Raw genomic sequence first — 25,825 nt, forward strand, 5'->3', positions numbered from 1 at the left:
TTGCCATGCAAAAAGGCTTGACATACAGATGGGGATATCCGTTGTCAGTAACGTTCCGCAAAGACACAGGCTCTTTCTCCCTTCAAAAAACCGCAGACCTACCAGCGCTCTTCAGATTCATGGAAGCAGAACCAATCCAAGTACCCGACTGGCTCCAGTTTCTACCACGTCCACAAGGACGATTGGGCCCCCTGAGGCTGCACGGACCCCTCCCTCCTCGCCACCAAAGGAACAGGAGGAGACGCAGGACAGCTTCAGAGGGAGAACCGAGTGAGTAGGCCTATGGCCACCCCTTCCCTATCCAGCCTTACTTATTCAGGACAGACCGCAAGGAACTTAGTCCCCGCACACAGGGAATTGTAACTTGGTCACTTTTGCCGTTTAGAGGGAGAGAGAATTAGACAAACCTTACCCTAATTTCCCCCTACCTAACCTCCCCTCCCTCCCTCCAGCCTCAGTGAGTATACTAGGCCTGACGATGGACGGAGCTGAGACCTGGAAGATCCCCTGAAATACTAGAGGGAAAATAAAGGCCTAGTATCTAACGGTACCCGCCCCACCCCTGGACTTAAGTCACACCTGAACTTGTTTGACTTAGGGCACGGTATCTGTCCTCTCCTGTCCACCGTAACTGGTCCTCTCCCACATACCTGAACGGACTTTTTGTAAGGCACTCAGGAACATTTCTTCTTTAATTGTTTGAAACCATGCAAATTAAGCGGATGCAGGAGGTTGAATGACATGGGAACGGCAGGAGATGAGTCTCCACCGACACTCACTGCTACACACCTTACATTTGGGGAAAAGCATACCATGGAACTATTGATGCGACAGGAGCCACACACAGTGTGATGACCCGGATTCATTCAGCAGTTACTGTTATTTACCATACTGCTAGGGTACAAGCCGGTATTTAAGATCTGACGCTTATGCTGTGAGGGGAGGAGGAGATCCACCATATGTTTGCCAGTAAAAGGTTATTGACCACGAGAAAGTTTGACCACTGCGTCATGGCCTTGTGCGGGACTGAACACTCACGATTCTGAGGTCTTGTCCTGTACATGGAAATGTTGAGCTCAGGTTGAATATGCCCCTTACTATACAGTTTACTTTAAGTACATCCCATGCGGCTCAACCATTTTATATGCCGCTGGATGGGGAGGGAAATATGACATTACGTCATTGCACTTGCCGAGTAACTATGTTTACACAATTGTGTTCGTTGGGCTCTAGATATGAGAGCTCCACTCTTTTATTATTTTTTTTTTTTATTTGTGTCTCTCGTTATACCATGCCCTTTTAATGGTTATGTTTAGAATGCTAATGTGTCTGGAATATTACAACTTATTAGCCTGTTATGAAACTGCAAATGGCACTACGCACACACGTATTGAATTCATAGTTAGCCGGGGGTGGAGGGAGAGGTTCGGGAGCTCACTCCCTGACCCTGTCTATCCACCGTCCCACATAGGACAGCGCTCCAGTCCCAGTATATTGTCTGGGGAGCGTAATAGCCCGACTGGCTAATTTAGTAGTTGCACTAAGCTGCACTATCTAGTGACAGCCTTTCAATTTTCTCCTTCACTCTTTCTTGAGTTCATTTATTTTCTCCTACCTGACCTGCTTTTCACCCTCTTTACTCACCCCTTACTAGCTCCCCCCCCTCAACTCCCCACCCCCTCCCTGGGATTCAGTCTTCGAACACCAGCAAACCCACCACCCACAACCATGACCTCCATAAACATAAAGGGCCTAAACACACCTGAGAAAAGACGCATGCTAACCAATGACATGAGACGCATGGGAGCTGAAATTGTTTTTTTGCAGGAGACCCACTTCAGGGAGGGTTCTCTACCGACACTACAGAACAGATTTTTCCCAGTGGTATATCACTCAAGATACACAGAGGCTAAGTCTAGAGGGGTCTCCATTCTAATCTCATCTAAAATACCATGGTCACTTACGGAAGTAAAGTATGATAGAGAAGGCAGATTCCTCTTCGTAAAGGGGAAGATAGGGGACACAAAAGTAACTCTAGCTAACCTGTACGTTCCCAACACACAACAAGACAGATTCCTTAAACGACACCTGGACCTACTATCACAATTCTCAGACGAACACCTGATCCTGGGAGGAGACCTTAATGTTCCCCTCACCCCTACGGAGGATACTTCCACTGGAACCTCCTCGACCTTGCGGGATTTACGTAAACGTATCGTTACGATGTTACACAATTCACAACTGATCGACGATTGGCGCCTTCTCCACCCGGGGGAAAAGGATTTCACTTTCTTTTCCAAACCACACCAGACATACTCCAGAATCGATTACTTCCTGATCCCCCACAGAGATTTACAAGCGATTAGAGAGACCACTATAGTATCAATCACATGGTCGGACCATGCCCCGATTACACTGCGGTACGTTCTCCCAGACTTGAGGTCGACACAAAAACCACCGTGGAGACTAAATGAGGGACTACTGAAAGACCCAGAAGTTCTAGCTGAGGTAACTAGAGAAATAGGACACTATTTCACCACTAATTCCACCCCTGACTGTGACACAGGACTAGTGTGGGAGGCACACAAAACCGTTGTCAGGGGGGTACTCATCAAACACGGCTCACGACTTAAACGGCAAAGAATCGCACAATTGAACACTTTGCTTAAAAAATTAGAAACACTAGAAGTACGTCATACACAGACACCCACCAAACAACTGGAAATAGAGTTAGACACGACCCGTACACAGATCACCGACCTACTACGCTATAAAGCGAAAGCGGTGATACAAATTAGCAAAAGGAAACACTATGAATCTGGTAACAAATGCGGGAGACTGTTAGCCCAATCACTACGAGAGCAGAAAATAGCTTCATATATACCCCACATTATGTCCCCTATGGGCCAGAAAGCCTCTTTACCACTACACATTGTGCAGGAGTTTAGCTCCTTCTATTCATCTCTATAAAATTTAAAAGAGACACAAACTACCCCCGAAAAAATGACAGAATACATATCATCCTCCCTTATGCCGACCCTCCCTGATGATGCAAAATCCATACTAGAAGACCCCATCACGCTAAGCGAACTACAAATTGCTTTAAAAAGTTCTAAATCGGGTAAAGCGCCAGGCACGGATGGGCTCACAATACCTTATTATAAGACCCTTCTCCCCTCCCTAGGTCAACACCTGGTTAGACTCTATAACAATCTAGGCTCTGGGGGAAAGTTTCATAAATCCACATTACAGGCACAAATCTCTGTTATACCGAAAGAGGGCAAAGATCCAGGCCAATGCGGCTCCTACCGCCCGATCTCTCTTTTGAATACGGACCTAAAACTCTTCACAAAGATCATCTCCATCAGATTGCAACAACACCTTACCTCACTAATTCACCTAGACCAAGTAGGTTTTGTCCCAACTAGGGAAGCTAGGGACAATACGATTAAGGTCCTTAACCTACTTCATATAGCTAACAATACCAAATCTCCATGCATTTTACTAGGAACAGACGCCGAGAAGGCGTTCGACCGGGTCAGCTGGAGGTTCATGTTTGCAACGCTGAAACACATAGGACTAGGTGAAAAAATGATACACTGGATCTCCGCAGTTTATTCAGACCCATCGGCCAGAGTAAGAGCGAACGGAGTGATATCGGAAGCGTTCCCAATTACTAATGGGACCCGTCAAGGCTGCCCCTTATCACCACTGCTTTTCGCGCTATCCCTGGAACCTTTCCTATGCCACATTAGATTGAACCCAGACATCACAGGAGTAGAAGTAAATAAAAAACAATTCAAAGTATCTGCATATGCTGATGACTTGATGTTCTCCCTCACGAACCCAACCATTTCTCTCCCCAACCTTATGAAAGAATTCCACATTTATGGCCAACTAGCTAATCTGAAAATTAACTTTAGTAAGTCCGAAGCGATGGAACTGGGAATCCCACAACCACATCTCACACAACTCCAAAATAGTTTCCACTTGTAATGGACCACTACAGCTCTGAAATATCTAGGTACACACATACCCCCGACATTCTCCCAATTGTTCAAGCTTAACTTCCCACCCCTATTAAAAAAAGTCCAACAACTGCTAGATAAATGGAATGGGGGACTCCACTCCTGGTTTGGGTGTTGCAATATCCTCAAGATCACAATTCTACCCAAATTTCTGTACCTTCTACAGACTATCCCAATACATATACCCGCTGACTACTTCAACCAAATACGATCAATATTTATCAAATTCCTTTGGGCAGGGAAAAAACCACGACTACACAAAACCACGACTACACAGGAAGATCCTTTCATTGCCCAAACGATACGGAGGACTGGCAATGCCTGAACTCCAAACCTACTATAGAGCTACACATCTGGGTAGGCTCATTGACTGGTGCCGACATACAACCACCAAACTATGGACGCAACTTGAACAAGCGCAAAGCGCATCCCCTATACACAGGATCCCATGGTGTTACACTGCACTCCCAACAGACCTCAAACGCCACCCGTTAATAGGTAACACGGCACGTGTCTGTGCACATCTGATAGACTCGTCCCCCCTCTTTGCCCGTAATTCACCACTCAAGCCCATACTGGGGAACCCTTTATTTGAACCAGGAATGGGGGAGGGGAGATTTCGGGAATTAAGGGAAGTGGGAATATACCAAGCCTCGCATTTCAGTGATGGGGGGAGGTGGAAGACTATCACAAAGTTGTCCGACCCTGAAGGACAGTTCCGTCTGGACTTTTTACGATCATTACAGCTCCATCATTTCCTCAGTAGTATGCCACCACCCAATGTTACTGATCAAACCCTCACGCCCATGGAAGATCTATGCTCGGGAACGGAGCCCTTGCTACATTCACTCTCTCTAACCTATAGCATGTTAATCACTCCAACAGGAGATTATAAATTACGGGGCCTCTCCAAATGGGAAAAAGATCTAAAATGTCAGTTTACCACCAACAAAACACAACACATCCTGCAGTTCACCCACAAATCCTCTTTATGCACCAAAATTCAAGAAACAAATTATAAAATCCTTACTCATTGGTACAGAACCCCAGCATTGCTTAACAAAATATACCCCTCGTCATCGGATGTCTGTTGGAGATGCCAGGAGGGAAAGGGCACACTCCTCCACATTTTCTGGTCCTGCCCCAGGGTCCAGGACTTCTGGAGAGAAGTCCGCCAGTTAACGCAGAGATTCACAGACCGTGTTGTACCAGATGACCCGGCGTACTTCCTATTACACGCCAACGACACCCCCGCACGGGTTTACAAGAAATCGGTGGTACGACATTTGCTGGACGCGGCGAAAACTTGCATCCCAATCCTTTGGAAGTCCACCCAATCACCAACCATAGCTCTCTGGCTCCAAAGAGTGGAGGAAATAAATCAGATGGAGGACTTAATCCTCACAAGCCAAAACAGACAGGAAATGTACACCAAAACTTGGCAATTATGGAACATATTCAAGTACTCAGAAGAAGGCCAGGCACTCCGAGGTAGATGAGGTTATAATACACTCTGCTCCCAGGAATAATCGCAATTAGATACAGGCAAATACACATATTCGTAAATCACTATTCGAATCCCCAACCCCCCCCTCCCCTCCCCCCATGTGTACAACCCCCCCCCTCATACCCCGCCTCTCCTTCCTTTCTAACTTTGTCTATTCCCATTTCACTTTTTCTAATCTGTTCTTCGTTTCACTAGATACTCTTTTTTTGTTCTTTCTCTTGAAATAATAAAATAAATGGGAAGCCGCTTAATCCGGGATTAAGTTCCACTGCAGTACTGAAGACACATGCAAGACACACTGATAGGCGGAGGACTAACAGAAAGTACATGATAGATGGTTTCATAGTTTTATGCCATTAAATGGGAAATAGGTCAGAAACTATGTGGTAGTATAACCTGTACGTTATCAACCCTGTAATATGTTTCTATGCCTCCAAAATTATGGAAAAGAGATGTCATATTTTCCATTTCTGTCAGTGTACGATATATATTGTTTCTATACCTATGTATGTGCTTATGTTGATTGCAGTCATACCATTGTTGTGTGTCCCGGTGAACCGGTTTTCTAATATAAATAAATAATTAAAAAAAAAAAAAATATTGTTCATTATTATTTCACTCATGCAAACTTCCTCAAAACCAGGAACCCTTTATCTACCCACGTGTGAACTCCTGCAACCTTTCTAACGTGCCTAGACTTTCTGGAAGGATTACACTCGCTCATATGAACTGTTATCAACTCCCTGATTAAAAGGGACCTGAAATTAATTATTATCCATTGTTATTGCACTCAAGCAAAATTCCTTCATAGTTGGAAACCTTGGATCCATTACACCTACTCCTGTATAGAATTCTGTTCCCTTTATAATAAAAAGGGACCCATAATTTACTATTATTATTGCACTCATGACAAATTCTTCTAGGCTTGACAACTCTGGATCCATAACATTTTATAATGTATGAACACCTGTTACCTCTTTGATCAAAAAAGGGACTGGTGACCCCTTCCCTACCACAGTTGACATATGTCCTCCCTTCTGCATGATGGGTCTCCCCTTATTTTATAACTGCTCCGCCAAGTAGGCGGTAAGTACACACAGCACAGATATTATTTCCTATCACTAGAACAGTCCATTCCAGAAGAGTGATCCATTTTTTTCCCTCTCTTGCCCTCTTTTCTTTCTCTTCGTAGGTTTGGTAGGTTTCAGGTAGGGAAGCACAGTTGCTTACCCCTGCTGCATGCCTGGATAATGGTCTAGTGTGGATTTTGAAAGGAACCTCACACAAAAAAAAAAAAAACACAAACAAATTGCTTGCTATCCACTCCCCAACCTCCCCCCAACCTCCCAAAAAAATTAAAACCAGAGGCAGGCTGACCAGTAAAGAGAGAGTAGAGTTTCGCCCCTGCTGAGCCAAAGCCAGCCACATATCCTCAACAATAGGAGGGGTACCATGCCAGGGCCCCTCATCCTGGCAGGGCACCTTGTCCCCACGTTGATGAGGAAAAGGGCTTCATCACCATATCCCTGGCTGGGCTGGTGGATGTGGGGGTCATATCAGAATCTAGAAGGGGGCCCCCAGATTTCTGCCCCCTTTTTCTTACATGTTGCACAGTATCTCTTGCTACTCAATCACAAAGAACATAAAAAATTTGATTCAAATCAAATGTCAATTACATTATCCAGGGATGAAGCTCCATGTCAATCACAGTGATATATTTTTTTGGGGGGGGCAAACAGTGCACAGCCAGCCCGCCCCCCCCCCCCAGTCGGGTCAACTGCAGCACCCCCCTGTCGGGCACCCGCAACACTTACCCCAGGCAGCGCTTCCCTCCACGCGATGGGCGGCCAGCTTCCCCTGTGTTTTCCTTCTCGGCATCATGGTGGTGTCCTCGCCATGCATCTCCTCCCTCCTTCTCCCTCGTCCAATAGGGTAACTTCTCCTTTCGGCCGATCAGAAAATGGGTGTTAGGTCCTGATTGGCTGGGAGGAGGATCGGTGTGGCAATAGCGCATATTCATTCGCTATTGTCACACAACTGGGTTGGCTCGGAGAGCAGTGCCCTGCATCCCAAGCCCACCCTTTTTTAAAGCCTCTCTAATCACGTGCTTCAAAAAAAAAAAAAAAAACCCTCATTGGAATCCATGCATCTGGCGACGTACATGTAAATTAGGGGGCCAGACGCATGAATGGGGGGCGGCGCCTGTGCGCCCTTATGGACGGGCACTGGTGGGCACTGATGAGGCTGCACCGATGAGCATGGATGAGGCTGCACTGATGGGCACTGATGAGGCTACACTGGTGGGCACTGATGAAGAGGCACTGATGAGGCTGCACTGATAAGGCAGCATTGATGGGCACTGATAGGTGGCACTGGTGGGCATTAATATGATGCACTGATGAGCAGTGTCCTGATTATCAGTGTAAATGCCCCTCCCAGTGTAAATGCTTCCTGTGTACAGAGCTCTGTGTTGTTTACCAACACAGAGCTCTGAGCTGTAATTGCACACAGCCGATCAGCGGGTTCCGGCCGTGAACCCTTGGCCAGGACTTGCTGGCAGGCTCCTGCTGTGTACACAGCAGATGTCACATGCCCTAAACCCAGAAGAAGGCAGCGATGCATGGGTACGTCACTTTGCCTACAGCATCCGCCCCGTCATCTGCAGTACGTTGAGGGCGGGTGGTCACCAAGCAGTTAAAGGAATTGTGAACTTGTTCTTTTACAATTCTTTTTGCAATGGTACCCCCCCCCCCCCTCCTCATAGCAGTGCTCAGCTACTACTACGAAGGGTCTTAAAAGTCTATCTATTTTTTTCTGTAGAACTACAAACCTCAGCTGTCTTATAAGGTTTTAGAGTAGAAACTCTGAGATTTGTGGCTGCATTTGGCATACAGGGTTCAATTTGTAGCAGAAGTCCGAGGGCAATAAATCTAAACTACTAAGACAGATAAGCAAATTCTTCTTACTGCACAGAGGGGAATCTGTGCCTAGCTTCAGGTCTGACTTCAGCCCTTCAGTACTGGAAATCTCATAGATTAACAGTCTCCCTAATGAGGCCCCCCTTCCTACTCTGGGCCCCATAGTAGCAGCATGAACTGCTATGGCTATTGTTACACTGCTGGTATTTGGACAGGACTCAGTGCCCAGATTAGTGGAATTAATTCTCCCTCTCTGACATGTGATATAGTACAAATCCAAAGCTTCTGTGATGCTGCTGAGCTGAGAACATTTCCCATTAAACTCCAGGGACAGTCCCCGACTTCACTATGTTTCAAGCAACATTGTCACGGACCAGACCAGCACTGACCAGTGATTTCCATTTGATGCGAATGTCTCACAGGAGGTATGACTGTGTCAGCAGACTGCGAGTCAGCAATTATATTTGGTAGGTGCTTATTACAGGAAGGGATCCAGCATCTGAGAGGAACATGAGAAAAAAATATTTGGCATTGATTCAACTTTATCGGCTTTAATCACACCATGTGATCAGAGCGCCATGATGTGTAGGTGACACCAAAAAAAAAAAATATCATTCATGGGACATTCTTTACAGATCAAGCAGGCTGAGTTTTACCGTCAGTCTGAAAATATGTGGGGGGTTGGCTATTCTTGTATAGGGGCAATACTGAAGAAAATAGCTGTACTGTTATACAGGGTATGGTGTAATAGTTTATTTGGATAGAAAACACAATGTAGCTCTGTCTGTGCATGAAGACTGCAACGTAGCAGTGTCTGTGCATGATGACTGCAACGTAGCAGTGTCTGTGCATGAAGACCGCAACGTAGCAGTGTCTGTGCATGAAGACCGCAATGTAGCAGTGTCTGTGCATGAAGACCGCAACGTAGCTGTGTCTGTGCATGAAGACCGCAATGTAGCAGTGTCTGTGCATGAAGACCGCAATGTAGCAGTGTCTGTGCATGAAGACCGCAATGTAGCAGTGTCTGTGCATGAAGACCACAACGTAGCAGTGTCTGTGCATGAAGACTACAACGTAGCAGTGTCTGTGCATGAAGACCACAACGTAGCAGTGTCTGTGCATGAAGACCGCAATGTAACAGTGTCTGTGCATGAAGACCGCAATGTAGCTGTGTCTGTGCATGAAGACCGCAACGTAGCAGTGTTTGTGCATGAAGACCGCAATGTAGCAGTGTCTGTGCACAAAGACCTCAACGTAGCAGTGTCTGTGCATGAAGACCTCAACGTAGCAGTGTCTGTGCATGAAGACCGCAATGTAGCTGTGTCTGTGCATGAAGACCGCAACGTAGCAGTGTCTGTGCATGAAGACCTCAACTTAGCAGTGTCTGTGCATGAAGACCGCAACGTAGCAGTGTCTGTGCATGAAGACCGCAATGTAGCAGTGTCTGTGCACAAAGACCTCAACGTAGCAGTGTCAGTGCATGAAGACCGCAATGTAGCAGTGTCTGTGCATGAAGACCACAATGTAGCAGTGTCTGTGCATGAAGACCACAACATAGCAGTGCCTGTGCATGAAGACCACAACGTAGCAGTGTCTGTGCATGAAGACCGCAATGTAGCTGTGTCTGTGCATGAAGACCGCAATGTAGCAGTGTCTGTGCATGAAGACCGCAATGTAGCAGTGTCTGTGCATGAAGACCGCAATGTAGCAGTGTCTGTGCATGAAGACCGCAATGTAGCAGTGTCTGTGCATGAAGACCGCAACGTAGCAGTGTCTGTGCATGAAGACCACAACGTAGGAGTGTCTGTGCATGAAGACCGCAATGTAGCAGTGTCTGTGCATGAAGACCGCAATGTAGCAGTGTCTGTGCATGAAGACCGCAATGTAGCAGTGTCTGTGCATGAAGACCGCAACGTAGCAGTGTCTGTGCATGAAGACCACAACATAGGAGTGTCTGTGCATGAAGACCGCAATGTAGCTGTGTCTGTGCATGAAGACCGCAACGTAGCAGTGTCTGTGCACAAAGACCGCAACGTAACAGTGTCTGTGCATGAAGACCGCAATGTAGCAGTGTCTGTGCATGAAGACCGCAATGTAGCAGTGTCTGTGCATGAAGACCGCAATGTAGCAGTGTCTGTGCATGAAGACCACAACGTAGCAGTGTCTGTGCATGAAGACCACAACGTAGGAGTGTCTGTGCATGAAGACCGCAATGTAGCAGTGTCTGTGCATGAAGACCGCAATGTAGCAGTGTCTGTGCATGAAGACCGTAACGTAGCAGTGTCAGTGCATGAAGACCGCAATGTAGCAGTGTCTGTGCATGAAGACCACAATGTAGCAGTGTCTGTGCATGAAGATCGCAATGTAGCAGTGTCTGTGCATGAAGACCGCAACGTAGCAGTGTCAGTGCATGAAGACCGCAATGTAGAAGTGTCTGTGCATGAAGACCGCAATGTAGCAGTGTCAGTGCATGAAGACCGCAACGTAGCAGTGTCAGTGCATGAAGACCGCAACGTAGCAGTGTCTGTGCATGAAGACCGCAATGTAGCAGTGTCAGTGCATGAAGACCGCTACGTAGCAGTGTCAGTGCATGAAGACCGCAACGTAGCAGTGTCAGTGCATGAAGACCGCAACGTAGCAGTGTCTGTGCATGATGACCGCAACTTAGCAGTGTCTGTGCATGAAGACCACAATGTAGCAGTGTCAGTGCATGAAGACCGCAATGTAGCAGTGTCTGTGCACGAAGACCGCAATGTAGCAGTGTCTGTGCATGAAGACCGCAACGTAGCAGTGTCAGTGCATGAAGACCGCAATGTAGCAGTGTCTGTGCATGAAGACCGCAATGTAGCAGTGTCTGTGCATGAAGACCACAATGTAGCAGTGTCTGTGCATGAAGACCGCAATGTAGCAGTGTCTGTGCATGAAGACCGCAACGTAGCAGTGTCTGTGCATGAAGACCACAACATAGGAGTGTCTGTGCATGAAGACCGCAATGTAGCTGTGTCTGTGCATGAAGACCGCAACGTAGCAGTGTCTGTGCACAAAGACCGCAACATAACAGTGTCTGTGCATGAAGACCGCAATGTAGCAGTGTCTGTGCATGAAGACCGCAATGTAGCAGTGTCTGTGCATGAAGACCGCAATGTAGCAGTGTCTGTGCATGAAGACCACAACGTAGCAGTGTCTGTGCATGAAGACCACAACGTAGGAGTGTCTGTGCATGAACACTGCAATGTAGCAGTGTCTGTGCATGAAGACCGCAATGTAGCAGTGTCAGTGCATGAAGACCGCAATGTAGCAGTGTCTGTGCATGAAGACCGCAATGTAGCAGTGTCTGTGCATGAAGACCACAACGTAGCAGTGTCTGTGCATGAAGACCACAACGTAGGAGTGTCTGTGCATGAACACTGCAATGTAGCAGTGTCTGTGCATGAAGACCGCAATGTAGCAGTGTCAGTGCATGAAGACCGCAACGTAGCAGTGTCAGTGCATGAAGACCGCAACGTAGCAGTGTCTGTGCATGAAGACCGCAATGTAGCAGTGTCAGTGCATGAAGACCGCTACGTAGCAGTGTCAGTGCATGAAGACCGCAACGTAGCAGTGTCAGTGCATGAAGACCGCAACGTAGCAGTGTCTGTGCATGATGACCGCAACTTAGCAGTGTCTGTGCATGAAGACCACAATGTAGCAGTGTCAGTGCATGAAGACCGCAATGTAGCAGTGTCTGTGCATGAAGACCGCAATGTAGCAGTGTCTGTGCATGAAGACCGCAACGTAGCAGTGTCAGTGCATGAAGACCGCAATGTAGCAGTGTCTGTGCATGAAGACCGCAATGTAGCAGTGTCTGTGCATGAAGACCGCAATGTAGCAGTGTCTGTGCATGAAGACCGCAATGTAGCAGTGTCTGTGCATGAAGACCGCAACGTAGCAGTGTCTGTGCATGAAGACCACAACATAGGAGTGTCTGTGCATGAAGACCGCAATGTAGCTGTGTCTGTGCATGAAGACCGCAACGTAGCAGTGTCTGTGCACAAAGACCGCAACATAACAGTGTCTGTGCATGAAGACCGCAATGTAGCAGTGTCTGTGCATGAAGACCGCAATGTAGCAGTGTCTGTGCATGAAGACCGCAATGTAGCAGTGTCTGTGCATGAAGACCACAACGTAGCAGTGTCTGTGCATGAAGACCACAACGTAGGAGTGTCTGTGCATGAACACTGCAATGTAGCAGTGTCTGTGCATGAAGACCGCAATGTAGCAGTGTCTGTGCATGAAGACCGCAATGTAGCAGTGTCTGTGCATGAAGACCACAATGTAGCAGTGTCTGTGCATGAAGACTGCAATGTAGCAGTGTCTGTGCATGAAGACCACAACGTAGCAGTGTCAGTGCATGAAGACCGCAATGTAGCAGTGTCTGTGCATGAAGACCGCAATGTAGCAGTGTCTGTGCATGAAGACCGCAACGTAGCAGTGTCAGTGCATGAAGACCGCAACGTAGCAGTGTCTGTGCATGATGACCGCAACTTAGCAGTGTCTGTGCATGAAGACCACAACGTAGCAGTGTCAGTGCATGAAGACCGCAACGTAGCAGTGTCAGTGCATGAAGACCGCAACTTAGCAGTGTCTGTGCATGAAGACCGCAACGTAGCAGTGTCAGTGCATGAAGACCGCAATGTAGCAGTGTCAGTGCATGAAGACCGCAACTTAGCAGTGTCTGTGCATGAAGACCGCAACGTAGCAGTGTCAGTGCATGAAGACCGCAACGTAGCAGTGTCAGTGCATGAAGACCGCAACTTAGCAGTGTCTGTGCATGAAGACCGCAACGTAGCAGTGTCAGTGCATGAAGACCGCAACGTAGCAGTGTCAGTGCATGAAGACCGCAACGTAGCAGTGTCTGTGCATGATGACCGCAACTTAGCAGTGTCTGTGCACGAAGACCACAACGTAGCAGTGTCAGTGCATGAAGACCGCAATGTAGCAGTGTCTGTGCATGAAGACTACAATGTAGCAGTGTCTGTGCATGAAGACCGCAATGTAGCAGTGTCTGTGCATGAAGACCGCAATGTAGCAGTGTCTGTGCATGAAGACCGCAATGTAGCAGTGTCTGTGCATGAAGACCGCAATGTAGCAGTGTCTGTGCATGAAGACCGCAATGTAGCAGTGTCTGTGCATGAAGACCTCAACGTAGCAGTGTCTGTGCATGATGACCGCAACTTAGCAGTGTCTGTGCATGAAGACCACAATGTAGCTGTGTCTGTGCATGAAGACCACAATGTAGCAGTGTCTGTGCATGAAGACCGCAACTTAGCAGTGTCTGTGCATGAAGACCGCAACGTAGCAGTGTCTGTGCATGAAGATCGCGATTTTGTCCATGCATAGGGATCCCAATGTAGCATTGTCTATGCAAGAGTTTTCAGTGTAACGTTGTCTATGCACAGAGACCACAATGTAGCAGTGTCTGTGCATAGAGATCACAGTGTACAATTGTCTGTGCATAGAGATCACAGTGTACAATTGTCTGTGCATAGGGATCCCAATGTATCATTGTCTGTGCACAAAGATCGCAGTGTAGCATTGTACAGTGTGTGTACATAAACAGCTATGAAGGGACACTTACCTGCCCATCCTCCATACTTCCTAAGGTCCTTCCTCCACCATTGGGACAGGATGTGGACTCGGAACCCCATCAGCAGCTTGAAGGTGTGTTTGAGAACCAGGTATCCCAGAGCCAGGAACCCCAGCAGGGTCAGTCCCTGGTAGAGCACCGAGTCCGACATGTCAGCTCTTCTCTCTCTGTCTCAGTACAGCAGGTAATTGTGACTCTTCCCTCCTACAAATAATAAAGTCAGATAAACGTCTACACCCATCAGATTTAACTCATGTGTACACACACTCTGCATATCACCATGACTCACCAATGTATCAACATCACATCACTAATATGCATAGTATTCAGATATTATATATATATATATATATATATATATATATATATATATATATATATATATATATACAGTAGCTCACAAAAGTGAGTACACCCCTCACATTTTTGTAAATATTTTATTCTATCTTTTCATGTGACAACACTGAAGAAATGACACTTTGCTACAATGTAAAGTGGTGAGTGTACAGCTTGTATAACCACTTTTTTCCCCACAAATAGAGCTTTCTTTTGGTGGTATTTGATCACCTCTGCGTTTTTTTTTTTTGCACTATAAACAAAAAAATAGCGTCAATTTTGAAAAAACGCATTATTTTTTACTTTTTACTATAATAAATATTCCCAAAAAATATATAAAAAAAACATTTTTTTTCCACAGTTTAGGCAGATATGTATGCTTCTACATAATTTTGGTAAAAAAAAAAAATCGCAATAAGCATTTATTGATTGGTTTGTGCAAAAGTTATAACGTCTACAAATAGGGGACAGTTTTATGGCATTTTTATTAATAATTTTTTTTACTAGTAATAGTGGCGATCAGCGATTTTTATCGTGACTGCGACATTATGGAGGATAGATCGGACACTTTTGGCGCGATTTTGGGATCATTCACATTTATACAGCGATCAGTGCAATAAAAATGCATTGATTACTATGTAAATGTGACTGGCGGTGAAGGGGTTAACCACTAGGTGGCGCTGTAGGGGTTAAGTGTGTCCTAGGGAGTGATTCTAACTGTGGGAGGGAGGGGCGGCTATGTGTGACGTGACACAACACTGATCACCGCTCCCGATTACAGGGAGCGGTGATCAGTGTCAGTGTCACTAGGCAGAATGGGGAAATGCTTGTTTACATCAGCATTTCCCTGTTCTTCCTCTCTGTGAGACAATCGCGGGTATCCCGCGCGTCCGTAAACCACTTGTTATAAAGGGCAACGTACAGGTACAGTACATTGGTCTGCCTGTACGTGCCCTTCTGCTGACATATATCGGCGTGAACCAGTCGGCAAGCGGTTAACAGTGTAAATTTGCTGTCCCCTCAAAATAACTCAACACACAGCCATTAATGTCTAAGCCACTGGAAACAAAAGTAAGTACACCCCTACGTGAAAATGTCCAAATTGGGCCCAAAGTGTCAATATTTTGTGTGGCCACCATTATTTTCCAGCACTGCCTTAACCCTCTTGGGCATGGAGTTCACCAGAGCTTCACAGGTTGGCACTGGAGTCCTCTTCCACTCCTCCATGACGACATCACGGAGCTGGTGGATGTTAGAGACCTTGAGCTTCTCCACCTTCCATTTGAGCATGCCCCACAGATGCTCAATAGGAATTAAGATCTGGAGACATGCTAGGCCAGTCCATCCCCTTCACCCTCAGCTTCTTTAGCAAGGCAGTGGTCATCTTGGAGGTGTGTTTGGGGTTGTTATGTTGGAATACTGCCCTGCGGTCCCGTCTCTGAAGGGAGGGGATCATGCTCTGCTTCAGTATGTCACAGTACATGTTGGCATTCATGGTTCCCTCAATGAACTGTAGCTCCCCAGTGCCAGCAGCACTCATGCAGCCCCAGACCATGACACTTCCACCACCAATGCATGACTGTAGGCAAGACACACTTGTCTTTGTACTGCTCACCTGGTTTCCGCCACACACACTTGACACCATCTGAACCAAATAAGTTTATCTTGGTCTCATCAGACCACAAGACATGGTTCCAGTAATCCATGTTCTTAGTCTGCTTGTCTTCAGTAAACTGTTTGTGGACTTTCTTGTGCATCATCTTTAGAAGAGGCTTCCTTCTGGGATGACACCCATGCAGACCAATTTGATGCAGTGTGCGACGTATGGTCTGAGCACTGACAGGCTGACCCCCCACCCCTTCAACCTCTGCAGCAATGCTGGCAGCCACTAAGGGACCAACCGCCTTTACCAGGGACCACAGTGAGTAACTGAAGCAAGTACCAGAGCAGTATTCTCAGGCAGTGATCAAGTCAGGGACCAAACCAGCTGGAGAGCAGCCATGTGTGTAAAGCCAGGGACCGAGCCGGTCAGCAGGGGTGAAGCTTGAGAAGTATCTGGAGTGACAACCTAGGGACCCAGCAGGGAAGCGTTTGTGATGCTTGAGAGAGATACTACCACAAAGATTGGAGCAGTTCAAGGGATTCAGAGTCAGTGAATCAGAGGGTCTAGTGAGAGACCGGGAGCTCAGTGTTGAAGAACTACAAGAGGCAGTTGTAGTGAAGCTGAAGGAACTGTTATGTCTGAGTTAGAAACTGTTAAAGACTGTTGCCATAGGAGACAGCAATCCTGCACGTGCAGATGTGGCGCTTTGCTGGGGCCTTTCCCTGCACGGCTGTCCTCCTATTGAAGTCTCGGAGTCTGCCAATTGAATATACAACTACTTAAGGGTGTCCTGACCCTAACCCTCTTTCCCCCAAATATACAAAAAAGGACTGTTAAGAGAAATAAAACCTCTTTTACATCCAAGAAGTGTCTGGCGCCCAATGACTTTCACCATCTTTGCGCCCACTACGCCTCACAACCCACTACATATTGAAGGATGTCAGCTATCTTTGGCCTTAGAGGTTCTCAGACTGGAAGAGGCTAAAGACTTTACTACATTTATGTAGAGAAACTATTTTTTTTTTCAGATCCTCAGAGAGTTCTTTGCCATGAGGTGCCACTTCCAGTGACCAGTATGAGAGAGTGAGAGCGATAACACCAATTTTAACACACCTGCTCCCTATTCACACCTGAGACCTTGTAACACTAACGAGTCACATGACACCGGGGAGGGAAAATGGCTAATTGGGCCCAATTTGAACATTTTCACTTAGGGGTGTACTCACTTTTGTTACCAGCGGTTTAGACATTAATGGCTGTGTGTTGAGTTATTTTGAGGGGACAGCAAATTTACACTGTTATACAAGCTGTACACTCAATACTTTACATTGTAGCAAAGTGTCATTTCTTCAGTGTTGTCACATGAAAAGATAGAATAAAAAAAAATATAGGCTTCAGCTTCATATATGTCACTTTTGATTTCTATGTCATGGGAAGCAGTAACTCGGTACGTGTTAAGCTTTGTTCTTTCAGGAACCTTGTGTAAATTCTGAACTCTGCACTCCAGCTGTGGAATCTGTGCCACCATACTCTCATATGGTATACTTTTGGCTATTGGCCTAGGATTTAACAACATAGGCGCCTGTGTGAGGACCTGATCCTACCCCCTTAGTGTATGTGTTGGTGTACACTTGCGTATTGGGTCCTTCACTAGCCCCTTGTATCTCTCAATCAAACCAGCTGTTGAAGTCGTGGCCATTGATAACTGGAAAGAGTCATGTTCCCGAGATAGATATACTTCATGTACCATGCTATAGTGAGGTGGTGAATCACTTATCCCCCTCAGGGAACAGCATGGGACTGCTGCTAGTTGGGAAAGAAGTGATGAGTGATGCTAATACTTGCTGCGATTGAGGACTAGAGACTGCTGGGGTATTTTTACTAAAACTCGTGCAGCTGTGCGCAGTAACCAATCAGCAGGGCCGGACTGGCCTACCGGGATAGCGGGAGATTTCCAGGTAGGCCGCTTGCCCCGGGGCCGCTTAAGTGTTTCCAAACGCCCGCCTGTAAATGTCCGTTACGGGCAGCGGGGCGCCCAAAAAAGTATGGCTGTGGGCCAACAGTGCAACTGCGCATGTGCCGTTCCCGAAGCTCATACACACTCGAGGGGGCGCATGCACAGTGTTGTAATGGCACCACCTGGCACCACTTTTGAATGTGAAGCACTCGGTCTCGATGCGGTGACGGCGTGTCAGGAAAAGCCCTCTTGCAGTTATCCCAGCAGATTGAGGGTTAAACGAATGCCTGTGCATAGAAGCGCCATCCGGCGCTCGCGCGCGCGCAATAGCCCCAATAGCGCTAAAGAACGTACGCGCATGCGCAATAGCGCCAATAGCACTAACGGGCGTATGCGCAATAGCGCCAATAGCGCCACTTGGCGCCAAAGATAGGCTATTTAAAGAAGACTGTTCCAATGCTGCCTTGCTGTCCGGTCTACAGCGTTTCCTGAGACCCCTGCTACCTTGTTACCAGTTTTCCTGTATCCAGTACTTACTTGGCCTGTTCCTGACTTACCTGCTTGCTGCCCGCCCCGATCTTGGCTTGGACTCTGACTATTCTCTTGGTTTGCCCTTCTGTACCTGATCTGCCTGCCAGTACCTTGACCCAGCTTGTCTGCACCTCCCTGCTGTCTGCAACCTGCTACAGGACTACAGTGCACCTCCCTGCTATCTGCATCCTGCTACAGTACTACAGTGCACCTCCCTGCTGTCTGCAACCTGCTACAGGACTACAGTGCACCTCCCTGCTATCCGCATCCTGCTACAGTACTACAGTGCACCTCCCTGCTGTCTGCAACCTGCTACAGGACTACAGTGCACCTCCCTGCTATCCGCATCCTGCTACAGTACTACAGTGCACCTCCCTGCTGTCTGCAACCTGCTACAGGACTACAGTGCACCTCCCTGCTGTCTTTATCCGGCTGTGGGACTACAGTGCACCTCCCTGTTACCTGCACCCTGCTACAGTACTACAGTGCACCTCCCTGCTGTCTGCAACCTGCTACAGGACTACGGTGCACCTCCCTGCTGACTACAGGATCCTGCCTTCTACTTCAGTGTTCCAGTCAGGCACTTGTGCCCCTCTGTACTTTCGAGTCCCTGTTCACACCTTCAGGGGTTCTTAAGTCGGAGGCATACGAGAGGCCGTTCTCTGCATTCCAGGCTCCACCTACCAGGTACGTGACACGGCGCCCCGTCGTCACATCAGCAGGTAAGACTGGACCCCAGACATCTCCACAGCCTCTAAACACCTCCTTCACCATGTCCGCAGCCGCTGACCACCACCTGCACCATGTCCGCAGTCATTGACCATCACCTGCACCATGTCCGCAGTCACTGACCACCACCTGCACCATGTCCGCAGTCACTGACCACCACCTGCACCATGTCCGCAGTCACTGACCACCACCTGCACCATGTCCACAGTCACTGACCACCACCTGCACCATGTCCGCAGCCACTGACCACCACCTGCACCATGTCGTGGTGACGGCGCCCCGTCATCACATCAGCAGGCAAGACTAGACCCCGGACATCTCCACATCCTCTAAACACCTCCTTCACCATGTCCGCAGCCGCTGACCACCACCTGCACCATGTCCGCAGTCCCTGACCACCACTTGCGCCATGTCCACAGCCGCTGACCACCACCTGCACCATGTCCACAGCCGCTGACCACCACCTACACCATGTCGTGGTGACGGCGCCTCGTCGTCACATGAGCAGGTAAGACTGGACCCCGGACATCTCCACAGCCATGGGCGTCCGCAGCATAGGGCAAGGGGGGCAATTGCCCCCCTGGAATCGTAAGAAGGTTTTTAAGACAGTTGCCCTGTGTTGCAATGGCCGCGGCCACCGTGGACTTTTTTTCTAAGTCTGCTGACCTGGGGCTGCTCCCTTTTCTGACTTATCACAGATAATACAAACATCCGTCCCTCCCTCACCCCCAGCCCGATCATCAGATTGGCTCCGCTGTTCGGGCCTCTGCTTGACATCTCGGCTGTTCCGTGATTGGCTGCCTGCCTGTGTATGTACATCGCTATGCAGATCCAGCCGGCGCGGCGCCGGCTCCGCCCACAGGTGCGTGCAATCAGTCAGTGGCCGAGAATACGCTGCCAGTGCCTGGGCCTATCGCATCACAGGAGGAAATCCTGAAGAACCACAGGTAACAGCAGTGCCAGTTAGGAGGAGAATTGATATATATATATTGCTTGGAAAGTTGGACAGCTGAGCTATTGCTGAAAAAGATATTTGTGTGTTATAAAATCTTCTTCACTTTATATGGAAGTGTATACCATGCCCATATAAATATAGCCTAGAGAATGTACATCTTTCTATATTGCAATACATCTGTTGTTGCCATATTTTGATCTTGATGAAAACAACCTATACTGTATAATATAGAAAGATGTACATTCTCTAGGCTATATTTGTATGGGCATGGTATGCCTGAGATTGAGTAACTTCCATACAAAGTGAAGCTGAATTATCTCAAGAGTTATTTCACACTGCCATCTGGCTGCGTTATTGGTAAAGCGCCACTTTACCACCGTTTTAGCTGACCTTTTTGGCCGCTAGCGGGACGCTTTTAACCCCCCTAGCAGTCGAAGTAAGGGTTAAATGCAACTGTGCATCGCCGCTGCCAAAGCACCCCCCCTGAAAAAAGTTCTGTAGGTGCCCATGTCCACAGCCTCTGACCACCTCCTGCACCATGTCTGCAGCCGCTGACCACCACCTGCACCATGTCTGCAGCCGCTGACCACCACCTGCACCATGTCTGCAGCCGCTGACCACCACCTGCACCATGTCTGCAGCCGCTGACCACCACCTGCACCATGTCTGCAGCCGCTGACCACCACCTGCACCATGTCTGCAGCCGCTGACCACCACCCGCACCATGTCTGCAGCCGCTGACCACCACCTGCACCATGTCCGCAACCTCTGACCATCTCTTGTCTTTTGTCATGTCTGCAGTCTCTGAGGGGGATTTTGGAGAGGAATTTTCTCATTTTATAATATATATATATATATATATACATACACACACACAAAAAAACATATTTGGGGGGCACACCCTACAATGCGTTTAAATTCAAGATGGTGCTGCTATAAGACCTACAAACAGTACAAAAAATATTTGGTTTGTTTGGTCACACTATAGGGTCATATAGCGCTAAGCCCACTTACTGCGACAAAGTACCCCGAATTAGTGGGTCCTACACTAGTAATAGAATGGAAGATCCTGCGTCTCAACCATGGGAGCTGAACTCCTCTATGTGGGAGAACTGAAGGGGATACATTCTATGCACTGGTGGCCACTAAATAAGAGGTAATGTGATTTCATATCTGTCTTATCTCTATATAATACACTCTTCAAATGTGCTTTAAAATGCACGGTTTTCCCTTTTATGAACAAGAAAATAATGACTTTATGCTGCAGGCCTGGTATAATAATGCTATGGGACTGCTGGTGCACTTGAAGTGCTCTGATGAGAAAAGCTGCAGTGTCTGTATCCATTTAGAAGTAATTGACCCTTATGCCGTGTACACTCGGGCGGACTTTTCGACTGGACTGGTCCGACGTGACGAATCCGTCGGACAATCCGACCGTGTGTGGGCTTCATCGGACCTGCAGCGGACTTTTTCGGTCAAAAATCCGACGGACTTTAGATTTGGAACATATTTCAAATCTTTCCGACGGACTCGAGTACGGTCGAAAAATCTGCTTGTCTGTATGCTAGTCCTACGGGCAAAAACCGACGCTAGGGCAGCTATTGGCTACTGGCTATGAACTTCCTTATTTTAGTCCGGTGTACGTCATCATGTACGAATCCGTCGGACTTTGGTGTGATCATGTGTAGGCAAGTCCGTTCGTTCAAAAGTCAGTCGGAAGTCCGTCAAAAGTCCATCGAAAGTCCGTCGGAAAGACCGTCGGACCTTTGATGCCAAAAAATTTGCCCGTGTGTACACGGCTTAGGCTCCATTCACACCTGTGCAGTTTGCTTTTAAGCGTTTCTACAGTGGTTTTTGCTTTTTTTTTTTTTTTTTTTTTTTTTACCACAATTTCACCACGGTTTTTATGCTTTTTTTTGCAAATTTATTGTTGAGCAGATTAAAAAACGCAACCGCAAATCGTGGCAAAATCACTTTAAAAACGCACTACATGCTTTTCTGCAGCTTCTCCATTAAAGTCTATTGAACCCAAAAAGCAAAAAAAAAAGTCCCTGACCCTTTCCAAAATCGCAGAGGCACAAAAATGCATTGATGTGAATCTGTTCCATAGTAACCCATGTTAAAAATAATGTCCTGCGTTTTTGCAAAAAGCATGAAAAAACGCATTGGTATGAATGGAGCCTTAAGCCTCGTACACACGATCAGATTTTCCGCAGACAAAACCGCTGACTTTTGTCCAAAGGGCGTTGTCCCCAAACTTGTCTTGCATACAAACGGCCCACAATTGTCAGCCAACAAACACGAACGTAGTGACGTACTACATGGTTTTATTTAGCTCTTTAGCACCACCCTTTCGGCTCCTTCTGCTAATTTCGTGTTAGTAGGAGTTTGGTGATTTCGTGCTTTTCAGTTCGTTTCTGAGCGGCCGTTCATCAACCAGCCATGTTGCGTAATCGGAGGAGATATGCATGATGCTTTTATTTTATTTTTTGGTTGAATAATGATTTGATTTGGTATATTTTCTATATTTTTGGATGCATAGAATGCACTTTTTGGTTAAGTTCTATTGGCAGATAGCATGTCTAATTTTATTTGTTTTCTTTTTTAATGCACAATAAAAAAATTGTGTAGAATAATACTTGGCTATGTGTTTTACTTCAAATGACAATTTGGGAGTAGGCAGTTACATTTAAAAAAAATACAATGTAAAATTGACAAGGGACACCAACATAATTGTACAGTATCTTTGATCTTAAAAACTAAGGGATAATGGTGTTGTGGTAACTTGCGCCAAAAAAAAAAAAAATAACAAGCATAAAAATATTATTCTTGATATCACTAGAAAATTTGTTTGCAATAACTCCATCAGTATCACCAGCAAAGCAGCTTCATTATTATCCCATTAAGAAGAAGAGAATTGTGTGCCACGTCACGAATGTTATTTCTCCATTACGAACGACAGTTTACAAGACCGACCGCTTCTGGCTTGTCCTTACTTCCGAGCATCCGTGTTTGTACTTTGGACTTGTGTACACACGCTCTGAAAATTCGACAACAGACATTTGTCCTTGGAAAATTTTAAAGCTTGCCATCCAACATGGTTCTGCGAGTGCCTGTGTATTGTCTTGTTAAGTATTAGTGTATTGTCTTGTTGAGCATTAGTGTATTGTGTATTGTCTTGATGAGCATTAGTGTATTGTCTTGTTAAGTATTAGTGTATTGTCTTGTTAAGTATTAGTGTATTGTCTTGTTGAGTATTATGCCCCGTACACACGGTCGGACATTGATCGGACATTCCGACAACAAAATCCTAGGATTTTTTCCGACGGATGTTGGCTCAAACTTGTCTTGCATACACACGGTCACACAAAGTTGTTGGAAAATCCGATCGTTCTGAACGTGGTGACGTAAAACACGTATGTCAGGACTCTAAACGGGGCAGTTGCCAATAGCTTTTATCTCTTTATTTATTCTGAGCATGCGTGCCACTTTGTGCGTCGGATTTGTGTACACACGATCGGAAATTGCGACAACGGATTTTGTTGTCGGAAAATTTTATAGCCTGCTCTCAAACTTTGTGTGTCGGAAAATCCGATGGAAAATGTGTGATGGAGCCTACACACATAAATCAAAAGGTGCAGCGCTAAAATCAATAAGACAACCGTAGAGAATATGTAAAATGCTATATCCCTGGGGGGAAGAAAATAATGATGTGATGAACAGCACAAAGAGTGTCCAAATACAAAATGTCCAAATATGAAGACATGAATCCACCAGGCTAATGTGATGATCACAGCAAAATAGTGTGGCTGATAGTAGAACCCTTCACCATGAACCAAATGGCCTCTCACCTGGTCACAAAGATAAAACAAGCAATCTCATGTGGGTCAGCAGATAAATGGCAAAGGTCCTAAGGCAAGGGACTCCTCCAGATAACCAGGTAGCAGGTAGGTGTCGTTTTCATGAAATCACAAAGGATACAGACATAGTGCTCTCCGTATAAAACAGTTTATTAAAGAACGTTATTCTTACAGAACGTGACGTCGTGACGTCATCCGCGGCTACTGCGCATGCTCCACCGCTCGTACACACTCTGCTGTGTTTCCATGTCAGCGTCCTGGCACTTGTGAAGTGCCTGTTATGTAAGTTTTATTTCACTTTCTTTAATAAACTGTTTTATACGGAGAGCACTATGTCTGTATCCTTTGTGATTTCATGAAAACGACACCTACCTGCTACCTGGTTATCTGGAGGAGTCCCTTGCCTTAGGACCTTTGCCATTTATCTGCTGACCCACATGAGATTGCTTGTTTTATCTTTGTGACCAGGTGAGAGGCCATTTGGTTCATGGTGAAGGGTTCTACTATCAGCCACACTATTTTGCTGTGATCATCACATTAGCCTGGTGGATTCATGTCTTCATATTTGGACATTTTGTATTTGGACACTCTTTGTGCTGTTCATCACATCATTATTTTCTTCCCCCCAGGGATATAGCATTTTACATATTCTCTACGGTTGTCTTATTGATTTTAGCGCTGCACCTTTTGATTTATTTGTTTGGAGGGATTTGATCGTTTGACCCTGGTGTTCAGCTGCTTCCGGTTTTTTGTGTCATATGTGCGCTGATATACATTTTCATAATCAATTGGAGCCTACACACGGTCGGAATTTATGACAACAAGGTCCTATCACACATTTTCCGTCGGAAAATCCGACCGTGTGTACGGGGCATTAGTGTCAGGAAGCTAGTTGTTAGGTAATTTGGACAGGGTGTAATCCACAATCCTCATTAAATTTAATAGGTACGATGCCTAGCGGGTGTGGAGAGGCGACTCGTTGTACATCTTGTGGCATGTATGCGTTCCTTGATCATCCGATCGAGGGCGAATACTGCTGTGTAAAATGTAAGCACATTGTTTCCCTGGAAGCCCAGGTTCTGAATCTAGGGAAGCAACTGTCAGCACTGAGAAGTCCCTCCATACTAAAGGAGAGCCAGGAACGTACACGGCAGGTGCCGGAAGGGGCCAGCACAGAGGCGGGTGGAGACAAAGAGGTGCAGGCACTAGCAAAGAGTAGATGGGTGACAGTCAGCAAGGGTAGAGGGGGAAGTGCCAGGGAGGCCGATCCAGGGCTGGAGCATCCCAATAAGTACACTGCATTGAATGACATGGGTGAAACCAGTCAGGGACCAAAAAAGGACCTGGGGGTTCTAGTAGATGATAGACTCAGCAATGGCGTGCAATGCCAAGCTGCTGCTAACAAAGCAAACAGAATATTGGCATGCATTAAAAAGGGGATTCATTCCAGAGATAAAACGATAATTCTCCCGCTCTACAACGCTCTGGTCCGGCTGCACCTGGAGTATGCCGTCCAGTTCTGGGCACCAGTCCTCAGGAGGGATGTACTGGAAATGGAGCGAGTACAAAGACGGGCAACAAAGCTAATAAAGGGTCTGGAGGATCTTAGTTATGAGGAAAGGTTGCGAGCACTGAACTTATTCTCTCTGGAGAAGAAACGCTTGAGAGGGGAAATGATTTCAATATACAAATACAGTACTGGTGACCCCACAATAGGGAGAAAACTTTTTTACGAAAGGGAGTTCAACAAGACACGTGGCCACTCATTAAAATTA

The 25,825-nt window shown here is 46.7% G+C and overlaps 2 protein-coding genes across 3 annotated transcripts in view; both read right to left on the reverse strand.

Moving 5' to 3' along the window:
* LOC141134140 (17-beta-hydroxysteroid dehydrogenase type 3-like) overlaps nt 1-14,331 on the reverse strand; it is a 76,913-nt gene extending 62,582 nt beyond the window's left edge. Inside the window, exon 1 of the mRNA XM_073623724.1 lies at nt 14,071-14,331. Within this exon, the coding sequence (XP_073479825.1) occupies nt 14,071-14,230 (160 nt within the window). The 5' untranslated portion in view covers nt 14,231-14,331. The remainder of the gene's footprint in view (nt 1-14,070) is intronic.
* Nucleotides 14,160-25,825, reverse strand: part of LOC141133545 (very-long-chain 3-oxoacyl-CoA reductase-like) — a 101,858-nt gene continuing 90,192 nt past the window's right edge. For both annotated transcript variants that reach the window (XM_073622991.1, XM_073622990.1), the window contains one exon: nt 14,160-14,283. In XM_073622991.1, coding sequence (XP_073479092.1) covers nt 14,232-14,283 — 52 coding nt within the window. In that variant the 3' untranslated portion in view covers nt 14,160-14,231. The remainder of the gene's footprint in view (nt 14,284-25,825) is intronic.

Source organism: Aquarana catesbeiana, linkage group LG03 (genome assembly GCF_042186555.1).
Source record: "Aquarana catesbeiana isolate 2022-GZ linkage group LG03, ASM4218655v1, whole genome shotgun sequence".
Classification (NCBI taxonomy): Eukaryota; Metazoa; Chordata; class Amphibia; order Anura; family Ranidae; genus Aquarana; species Aquarana catesbeiana.